Source organism: Asparagus officinalis, chromosome 7 (assembly GCF_001876935.1).
Source record: "Asparagus officinalis chromosome 7, Aspof.V1, whole genome shotgun sequence".
NCBI classification, from domain to species: Eukaryota; Viridiplantae; Streptophyta; class Magnoliopsida; order Asparagales; family Asparagaceae; genus Asparagus; species Asparagus officinalis.
Window position 1 is genome coordinate 144,405,423 of NC_033800.1, and position 10,680 is coordinate 144,416,102.

General features: G+C 38.9%; 2 protein-coding genes across 2 annotated transcripts; both read right to left on the reverse strand.

The window, feature by feature from the left end:
• On the reverse strand, nucleotides 4,484-6,548 carry LOC109847901. The gene is made up of 5 exons (XM_020417133.1): nucleotides 6,439-6,548; nucleotides 5,746-6,289; nucleotides 5,570-5,651; nucleotides 5,423-5,506; nucleotides 4,484-4,575 (listed from the first exon to the last, which is right to left on the reverse strand). Exons 1-5 carry the CDS (start codon nucleotides 6,546-6,548, stop codon nucleotides 4,484-4,486), a joined length of 912 nt encoding a protein of 303 aa, XP_020272722.1.
• Nucleotides 6,382-9,533, reverse strand: LOC109850550 (uncharacterized protein At2g29880-like). Its single transcript, XM_020420571.1, has 3 exons — nucleotides 9,253-9,533; nucleotides 7,450-7,834; nucleotides 6,382-7,354 (listed from the first exon to the last, which is right to left on the reverse strand). The coding sequence occupies exons 2-3, from the start codon at nucleotides 7,831-7,833 to the stop codon at nucleotides 6,716-6,718; spliced, it is 1,023 nt and encodes a 340-aa protein (XP_020276160.1). The 5' UTR covers nucleotide 7,834; nucleotides 9,253-9,533; the 3' UTR covers nucleotides 6,382-6,715.

The window sequence follows — 10,680 nt, forward strand, 5'->3', positions numbered from 1 at the left end:
TTAAATGCCTCAGTGAAAAAATATTCACTTTTTTGGACAATCCCTAAAGGATCGCTTTGATCTATGGAAGCCAATAATTTGATCAAAATGTTCTTTTCCCCATTCTTTACAAATAATATTGTACTCCAACAGCAGTACATGACCAAGAATTGCACTTAGCATTCTGAATTGATATCTACATTAGTAGTCGCAGAGAAGCACAACCAATTGATGATTAGAAATCATAATGTCATACTAGTTGGCTTGCGAGTTGTGTTTGTAGCACATGCTACAATTTAGAAAATTACTTATACGCGTGGTCAAGGGGGAGGCTATGAACATAGTAGGAGATCTTATCCTGTAGCCATTTTTGGATTTTAAACCCTCGACTGAATACAATTCAACAAGTAACCTTGTACTCTTACAATAGTACAACTAAAAGCATTATGAACTAATCCTTGAATTAGTAGTTGTTAAAAACACAACCAGCTGTTGTGAGAAACCATAATGCAAGTTTAATTGGTTCAGTCGTAGTGCCTGAAGCACATGTCATAATTCAAATTAATATTCATAAGCTCGGACGAGGGGGAGATAGTAGATCTTATTGAGGTGGTCAAGGTAAACTATTTGGTTTTTTTATATTTGGATTATATGCATTTGTTAGACAATTTTAATTTATCTTGATTTTTGCTTTAAACTCTGTAGGGTGAATATTTGATTTCCCAAAAAAGGGAGTTTCGTTTGTTTGTATTAATAAGAAGGCTTATTACAAACTAACAAATCAAATGTTTACAACAGAAGCAGAGGGAAAGCCCTCTTTGTTTTGTGTGGGGACTTTAGGTGGCTATAGGACGCTTCGCTCGATGCTCGTGTCGAGTCTGCTTCCCTTGGACCGTTCGAATGAGGTTGCTGGGGAGCTTCAGTACGCAGTAGAAGCTCGGGCCAATAGAGTTCGGGTCTGCTTAGTTCGTCGGCGATCGGAGCTCAGAACTAGGCAGCAGTGCTGTAATGCAAGGATTTGCTAACAGCTTGGTCTCAACTCTTTTTCCTCCAAGTTTTGCGACCTCTCTTCCATCGTGCTGGAAGGGGCTTTTAAATGAAAGAAGGACAGCTCGAATTCTCCTTGAATTGTGGGATGTGACCACATCCTCTTCAGAGACGTCTCGCCGTTCCTCGATACCATGAACGGTCATTCCAGGGATTGTGTTCTATGTCCTGTCACCTACGATGGGAAGGCCCATCTTGTGTGTGAGGCAACGAACGACTGCTATCCGAGTGGATTTGACCAGCATTAATGAACCGCATTTATGAGTTCGCAGATCGATGAAGTGTCTGTCCGATCACTTGTACTGTGCGTGACCGCCCGGCGTGCTTTGAGCACGACGCTTTCTCCTTTCCGGTCAGGAGAGGCGGTGAAGTAGGTGTACAGTACTCGAGTGGGTCTAGCCAGCTTGCCGAGTGCCGGCGGATCCAGCTCTCGGCTCAGACAGCCGAGGTGAGTCGCATTTATGAATGCTCAGGTTGACTCGACACCTGTCCAGTCCCTTCGCACTGTGCGCACTGCGAGCGGCCGTTTGACGGTCCTGGGGTACTGTGTGCTCTCTCCCTTCGGGTCGAGAGAGATGGGAAGGTCCATCTCAGCACATGGGGTAGTGGATACCCAGCTGTACTGACGGTCTTGGGGTTTGCTGGCGGATTCGACTCTGGACTCGGGCAGGCGAGTTGAGTGAAAGGCGAACTTCCGCCATCCTGATCGATCTTAACTCGTGCTGGCGAGCCTACCGTAAGGCGAACCTAGAATCGAACGTATCTGACGTCTATGCGATTTAGGCCTGTGCCAGAGAACCGAGCGTGCGAGCTCTTCTCGCAGGCGAATTTCCTATAAGCCTATAGAGGTATTTTTTACCGTCTACAAACTCTTATAAACCTATGTGGTTTTTATTCATATATGTATATTTTAGAATTTGTCTGACCTAAAATACAACATGTTGCGATGAGATTAAGATTTAGAGACCCAAATTCTTTTAAATTCTGGCATGAGCGATTGGGTCATCTTGGGTAAAATATGATTTGTCGGATTTCCTTAAATTAAATGGGGCATTCAAACCAAATCCGACCAACTGCATATCACAATTTTCCCCCTTTATCTAATACGTGGTAAAGAAGCAAAATATTTCCCATCTGCGTATTCTTTATTTGCAGTCCATGTTTTTATATCACCACCATAGCGTACCTCTATGGGACCTCGGTGAAGGTACATACATTATTTATGAAACCCCGTCAATAATTTAGTACCTATGGCCCATGTTAGGGGATCAATTTATAATTTAGTACGCTGACTGCATTTTTATTGAAGATCAATTCTCGATATTAGGGGGAGATTAGTGCCCAAAATACAAAATAATGTCAAGAAATTCCATTGGTGAAAAAGATCTTCAATATTTATATCCACGTACTAGTCAAACTGAACCAGAAGTTCACATGATAATCTGCTAAGAAAAGAGTGACTAAGCCACATATTCATGTTGAATATATCATTGATGATTTGGTATGCCAGAAGCATATTGTGCCAGAAGCATATAAAACATGTTAGTGTAAAAGATAAAAGTCTGTGGCAAACTAAATTATATATAGAAAGACAGTCACTCTCATAACCTCCAGAAGAGGTTCATCCTGAAGATGAAATCTCCAGTAAATTGCACGTGCACTTGATAATCACAATACTGGAGATGCGGAACGACCAAATCCAATTGTTAAGGGAAATGACAAGGATTTGGTTGACATAAAATAAGCTTTAAAGTGGCCACGAATTTGTGAAAAAGGAGAAATATACAATAGAAATATAAAAGTTGTCGACAACATAGTTGCCTCTATAGTTGCTCTTACTATCTCCGAAAATAATATGGATCCAGAACCTAAGTCGGTAATAGAGTGCTTGAAGCATTCGGACTAGGTGAGATGAAAAGTGGCAATTGAGGCTGAGCTGAACTCGCTAAAGTATTTTTGAACCTGTAGTTCATATATCCCTGCAGGATATAATGGGTCTTCGTAAGAAAAATAAATGACAATTGTAAGGTGGTGAGATGTAAAGCGAGATTCATAGCTCAATGGGTTCACGCAGAGACCCGACATCGATTTAGATGTAAAATATTCTCCTATTAGTGATTATATTACGTTCCGCAAATTAAATATGGCAGAAACTATGAATTTATATATGCAATATATGTACGTCATGACCATATTTTAATATGAGTCATTAGACACTAATATTTTTATATGAAAGTCCCCGATGGACTTAAAATTCCTGAATTAAAAGAAAACGAGAATCGCAACATGTATAGTATTAAATTATAAATGTCGTTATACGACTTGAAACAGTCGGGTAGAATGTGGTATAACCGACTGAGTGAGTTCCTCCTGAAGAGGAGATATGCAAAATAATGATGTATGCCCTTGTGTGTTTATAAAGAAATTCGAAAATGACTTCTGTATTATATCAGTCTATATTGATGATATAAATATTATTGGAACGCACAAGGAGCTTACAGAAGCTAGCTCATGCCTAAAGACGGAGTTTGAAATGAAAGACTTGTGAAAAACCAAGTTTTGCCTCGGCCTGCAGATCGAGCATTTTCCCAGAAGGAATTTTTCTACACCAGTCAACCTATGTGAAAAAGGTTTTGGAAAGATTTTATATGGATAAATCTCATCCACTTAGCACACCAATGGTCATCCGATCCCTCAAAGTGGATAAAGACCCATTTAAACCCAAAGAAGATAATGAAGAAATGTTAGGGCCAGAAGTTCCCTATCTGAGCACCATTGGAGCACTTCTTTATATCGTAAATTGCACCAGGCCTGATATTGCATTTGCGGTGAACTTGCTAGCAAGGTATAGTGCTTCTCCTAAAGACCCATTTAGACCCAAAGAAGATAATGAAGAAATGTTAGGGCCAGAAGTTCCCTATCTGAGCACCATTTGAGCACTTCTTTATCTCGCAAATTGCACCAGGCCTGATATTGCATTTGCGGTGAACTTGCTAGCAAGGTATAGTGCTTATCCTACAAGGAGGCAATGGAATGTCGTTAAACATTTCCTTCGCTATCTTCAAGGTACAAAAGATCTTGGACTATTCTATAAAAGAAACCAAGATATGACATTGGTGGGCTATTAGGACGCTGGCTACATGTCTGATCCCCATAATGCCAGATCCCAGACTGGTTATGTTTTTCTCTGTGGTGGTACTGTCATTTCTTAGATGTCTGTTAAGCAGACTATGGTGACTACTTCTTATAACCACTCAGAGATTATCGCTTTATATGAGACCTCACGAGAATGTGTATGATTAAGATCGTTGATACGACATATTTGTGGCTCGTGTGGTCTAGCGAAAGATGATATTCCCCCCAATGTCCTTTATGAGGACAATGCAGCTTGTGTTGCACAAATGAGCAGTGGATATGTAAAAGGAACCATGACAAAATATATTACGCCAAAATTCTTTTATCCACATGAGCTCCAAAAGAATGGCGAAATCACCATCGAAAAAGTTCGCTCAAGTGACAATCTTGCAGATTTGTTCACTAAATCTCTGCCTACATCAACTTATGAGAAATATGTTCACAATATGCATAGACTTGAAAGACTATCTTCTTCAGGGGGAGCAAATTCTTAAAGAACAATCCTGAAGATTGGGCCCTGAAAGTCTATTATCATAATTTGCTCCTTTTTGCTAAGTTTTGCCCCACTGGGTTTTCTTAGCATAGACTCAGAAGATTGTCATCATCAGGGGGAGCGAATTTTCAACGCAATCCCGAAGATTGTGCCTTGAAGGACTATAGTTGTACTCTTTTTTCCTTTTGCTAAGTTTTGTCCCACAGGGTTTTCTTAGCTAAAGGGTTTTAATGAGGCAACTAATGCAACAAGAATCTACTAATGTCGTGTACTCTTTTCCTCGACTAGTTTTTATCCCACTGGGTTTTTCTAGCGAGGTTTTTAACGAGGCATTGACATCATGTAGTAATGTCCAAGGGGGAGTGTTGTAAATATAAATACAATGAATGTGGACATTACTAGAAGAAGTCTCTTCACCTACTTGTGACTTTTAGTATTCTCTTCCACATCTATATAATGTAATCCATGGAAGACAAAATGTATTGAGGAGAAATGAAGATGAATAAAATGAGATGATCACTTTCTCCCTATCTCTTTTCTTGTTTATTTACTTTTACATTTCATGTTTGATTCTTACTTTTGATATGTGATGTATGTAGATACAATAACGAGATTACAACACAACCAAACTATAAACAAGACCTCAAAAATTAGAGCTTGAAAAAAACAAATTAATGAATTTAAAATATTAAAATACTTCTATTAATACTAAGTTTTAAATTATAAAAATTAAATAATAATGGTAATGGTTGATAAAAAAATATTTACCATTTGGAAGTGGAAGACTACATGCACTTCTACTCATTGCATCCTTCAGGACCCGTGAGTCATTGGCAGATCCCTCCCATCCCACTAAGACATAAGTAAACGTAAGATCAAATGTGCATGCTGCAAGGATATTTTATGAAAGATAACCATGTCTATTACGATATGGAGTTTGGTCCTCGCTATACACCATACATGGAATGTGGGTCTCGTCAATAGCACCAATACAGTCCTATATATTCCCATTAACATATATGAAATGTGACTTTAAAATTATAATAATAACAATGAATGAAGACTTATATAGTGTATTTAAATTTCAATACCTTGAAGTAAGGCCAAAAACGAGATTCAGATGTGACCTTTTCTGGTGGATCAGTAGGAGGAGGAGCCATCATACAAGGGGCTAATGACACAAGGGCCTGTAGTGCCTTATTGAAACAAACACTGACGGCAAATCGGGATCGATCAAACCTTTCAGTGGTGATGCAATATCGTTGATTTTGAGTAACGGTGAGTAGGAAAATAGCAACCATCTCCTCAACGCTGATATACCGTGTATCTTGTAAATGCCCACGTTCTCGCAAGACCATACACAATTTCATGAAGCAATCCGGATACATACGGTATACTCGACGAAAATCACGTGGGTTGCTATCCATCTTAAATTTTAAATATTGAAGGCCAAGGTCCGTAATGCCATGTCTGAGTTGGGAAATGGGTAGATTTATCTCCTCTTGTGATATGAGGTGCGAGATACTCGTGACTAGACCTCCTATTTGTGCAGCCATGTTGATAATGCGAATGAGGAGATTATCAGCAGTATCCTCATCAAATAGCAAAATAGAGACATTCTGATTATCTTCCATCCTGTATTAGGAAACGAGATCAAATAATAGTTGACACAGAACTAACATCTATGTTCCCAAAAGCATAGAACTAACAACATGTAACAACATCTATGTTCCCAAAAGCATATAAGTCCAAAAGCATCTATGTTCCAACAGCATATAACTAACAACATGTAACAACATATAAGTCCAACAGCATATAAGTCCAAAAGCATACAAGTAACAACATGTATGTGCTTAACATCTATGTTCCCAAAAGCACATAAGTCCAAAAGCATCTATGTTCCAACAGCATATAACTAACAACATGTAACAACATATAAGTCCAACAGCATATAAGTCCAAAAGCATACAAGTAACAACATGTATGTGCTTAACATCTATGTTCCCAAAAGCATAGAACTAACAACATCTATGTTCCCAAAAGCTTATAACATAATAGTCATTAATAAGCATAATTGTCGTCATTTGGAAATACTCCAGTCAGACGCCAAATCATAAACCTTCTCCTTTGATCATCATTCATCTTCACAAACATATCCTTCACGTCTTGGGAAATATTTTGACTAAGGACAGTCAATCGTTCTTCATCGGTAAATTCTGGAATTGAAGCCACTCCCTCGACCCACGGTTGGTTGCGGCTTCGCAACAACCTCACCTCTGTGACTAACTCTTGTAAAGCCTTACTTATAATTGTAATTCCACTCGCCATTTCTTGCACGGCGGGTTGAGACAATGCAGAGGTGGTGGTGCGGGGAGGTGCTCTACGAACATTTCTGCTAGTGCTAGAGGTTGATGGAACAGATTCAGCCACGGGAGTGGTAGGACCTGGCGTGCTATAAGGGGGAGGTGGTGGAGGATCTACTGGTGGTTGGGTAGGTTCTGCTTCACCCATAGCATCAAGTCCAATGTCATCATCCAATATACCCTCACCTAATGCATTATGTAATGGCGCACTCTCTACACCCTCACAACCTAAGCCTCCAGCTGCTCTCCCACTAGCTGAGTGGCTACCCACAACCATCTGCATATCCTCAAAATTTTCAAACAACTTATCTTTAAGCATTGGTGTATTAGGATGAGCCTGTCAAAAAACAAAGATAACAAATTAATTTTTGTAATTAGGAAACATAACAATATATTATGTAGTAAGAAACTTTGGGTAATGCAAAATCTAACCTGTTTGTAATTTTCCCACACCTCAACAGAGCAAGTAATTCTTTGAGATATTGGGTCCCAACCAAACCCGGAATTGTTCCTCAATAGTAATTCAATTGGTTCAATCTTTCTCTTCCAGCTTTTGATCTTATTCTTGACATGATCAAATTTAAAAGTTCTTCCAAATTTAGCATTCATGAATGGCAACACATTTTGTGTGATGGTATATTTCTTGAAGTTGCCATTATCCATCTTGTTGCCATTCTTCACCTCCTCCACTAAAAGCCTTAGTAGCTCTCTATTCTCTTGCTCTGACCATACTACATAGTCACACCTAGCCTTTTTTGCCCTCTCACCATCTTGAGAGTACTCTTCCCCATTTTGAGTTTCCGAAGCAAAATTCATCCTACAACGCAATTATCAATAATGAGTTTCCATGTATATATCTTGAACAATGTCACTTTAGTTTTGTAACCGGTTTTCCCATTACATATATCTTGAACAAATGAGAAACTGAAGATGTTATCAAAGATTTGCTACCTATAGATTTGCTATAATTCATGTAACCACTACAAAACATGAAACAAGAGGGAGTCTTTCTATATTCAGTTTTTCTGAGCATCTCCAGAACTTGGTCATGTACAATGCTATATATGAATGTCATAGTAACAGTTTTAGTTTCACATGAATGTCATACTTATATGTCATACTTCGAGGTGTTTGAAGTCACGAGCCAACATGAACTGGTTTAAAGAATATGAAACCAAAATGTCTGCAACCACTTATGATTTTAGGGTGAGAGAGATCAGACATGACATGAAACTATCCAACGGCGGCGGATAACTTGAAAGAGTAATGTAAATGCATAATAATGAAAAGGAAGATTGAATGAGGCATGAAAATAATCAAACTGAGAATGCAGTTTCATAGCTTGTGAAATCAGCTATATAGCAATACTCAAATGCTCTAGACAATAGCTTGAATGAGGCATGAAAATAATCAAATAAATTAGGCAATTAGAATACCATTTACGAATGACCAGAAACATGTTTGACAAGGTAAAAAAAAAAAGAGTAAATCATGTTCTTGATAATGCCCAGAAAAATCTATCAGCTACTCCCAAAAATCAAACTGAGAGTACTTGATAGTATCAAAACAAAAACAAAAACAAGTTTAATATCGATAATTTCTTTTAGCCTGGAGAAAATAAAAAAAGAAATCTCATCTACATTATCAGACATTGTTTGCATCAAACTCAATAGTTGTTGTATCTTTGTTTAGTTGTGAATGCAAAAGCTATGCATGTAAACCTTTAATATTTCGTCTGGCGATCAATGAAATTGGATTTGGACCTTCATTTACAAAGAAAACTAAGGTGCGTTCCTCAGTTCAGGGGGAAGAGCTCTCAGGTTAAGATGCATTCTGAATAGATACTCTTAACATTTAGTCAAAAAAACATAAATATAGATGGACTTGAAAAGGATCCACATTGGGTTTCTCATGATGCCGCATCTGTTAGCATGCACTTAAAAAATACAGTGGAACATATATCATACGTACAATGGAAACTTTTGATGTAACGCCCACATGATATTTAGAGCATCAGTTCCATTTCATAAGAAACATATTTCGATCTGAGTACTACCCAGCCCATTTGGCAAGGTTTGCTTCATGTTAAATTGTTAATACAACTCAAAGATTACCAAAGCAAACAAGCATCAGGTGCTCTATCTCATTTACAACAAGGCCTAGGTGCTCTATCTCAATTTGTTCACTATAAAATTCAGTTTTGACATCGGTGCTTTATGGATCCAGAGATTGTACCTGGGTTGGGAGGCGGTGCAGCGGAGGAGGCCGCGGAGGTGATGGCGGCGGCGACCGAGCCCGAGAACGGCGGCGGCGAAGCGGGCGTTCGAGCTCGAGAACCAGATCCGAGCTCGAGGCGGCGAACAACGTTCGACGACGAACGACCTCGAGGCGGAGAGAGGAGGCGAAGGAGGCGGACGTCGACCTAGAGACCGGCTCCGCTCGAACTCGAGGCGGAGAGACGAGGTCGGAAGAGGGGGCGTCGGGTCTCCAGCTGGGTTTTTTGGTTCCAGCGAAAGAATTGGGGCAAATTTTGGGGGTTGGACTGAACTTCCCTTTTATAGGTGGGATAAATTGGGGGAAAGTGGGGAAGTTGTCCCAGAATTACCCCAACAAACCAATAACACCATAAAGATTACCCCAGTTCCAATTACCCCAATGAATAACACCAAACATTATTGTTCCAAAAATTATCCCATTATCCCAACAATTACACCAACCAATAACCCCCCCTAAGTCTCTGCCTACATCAACTTATGAGAAATATGTTCACAATATGCACAGACTTGAAAGACTATCTTCTTCAGGGGGAGCAAATTCTTAAAGAACAATCCTGAAGATTGGACCCTGAAGGTCTATTATCATAATTTGCCCCTTTTCACTAAGTTTTGTCCCACTAGGTTTTTCTTAGCATACACTCAGAAGATTGTCATCATCAGGGGAAGCGAATTTTCAACATAATCCCGAAGATTGTACCTTGAAGGTCTATAGTTGTACTCTTTTTTCCTTTTGCTAAGTTTTGTCCCACAGGGTTTTCTTAGCTAAAGGTTTTTAATGAGGCAACTAATGCAATACAAGTTTGGATCCCGAAGATCTATAGTTGTACTCTTTTTCCCTTTACTAAGTTTTGTCCCACAGGGTTTTCTTAGTTAAAGGTTTTTAATGAGGCAACTAATGCAATAAGGATCTACTAATGTCGTGTACTCTTTTTCTCGACTAGTTTTTATCTCACTGGGTTTTTCTAGCGAGGTTTTTAACGAGACGTTGACATCATGTAGTAATGTCCAAGGGGGAGTGTTGTAAATATAAATACAATGAATGTGGACATTACTAGAAGAAGTATCTTCACCTACTTGAAGTCTCTTCACCTACTTGTGACTTTTAGTATTCTCTTCTACATCTATATAATGTAACCATGGAAGACAAAATGAATTGAGGAGAAATGAAGATGAATAAAATGAGATGATCACTTTCTCCCTATCTCTTTTCTTGTTTATTTACTTTTACATTTTATGTTCGATTCTTACTTTTGATATGTGATATTTGTGAATACAACAACGAGATTACAGCAAGTGTCATTTAACCAACTTTATGGTATAGTTATAATTACTGTTGCTTATTATCTCTCCCCTTTGGTAAGGATTTGAGTAAACATTGAGCAATGCG

Bases quoted from the DNA above. Each gene is read 5' to 3' on its own strand.
- LOC109847901 (XM_020417133.1), bottom strand. From the start codon at position 6,548: ATGCTTTTGGACTTATGTGCTTTTGGGAACATAGATGTTAAGCACATA. The intron at 5,507-5,569 runs GTTATCTTTCAT...CTTATGTCTTAG, and splicing joins TCCATATCGTAATAGACATG to TGGGATGGGAGGGATCTGCC. The intron at 4,576-5,422 runs GTAAATATTTTT...AAGTTGATGTAG, and splicing joins TAGTCTTCCACTTCCAAATG to GCAGAGATTTAGTGAACAAA.
- LOC109850550 (XM_020420571.1), bottom strand. From the start codon at position 7,833: ATGAATTTTGCTTCGGAAACTCAAAATGGGGAAGAGTACTCTCAAGAT. The intron at 7,355-7,449 runs GTTAGATTTTGC...GTTTTTTGACAG, and splicing joins TGTGGGAAAATTACAAACAG to GCTCATCCTAATACACCAAT.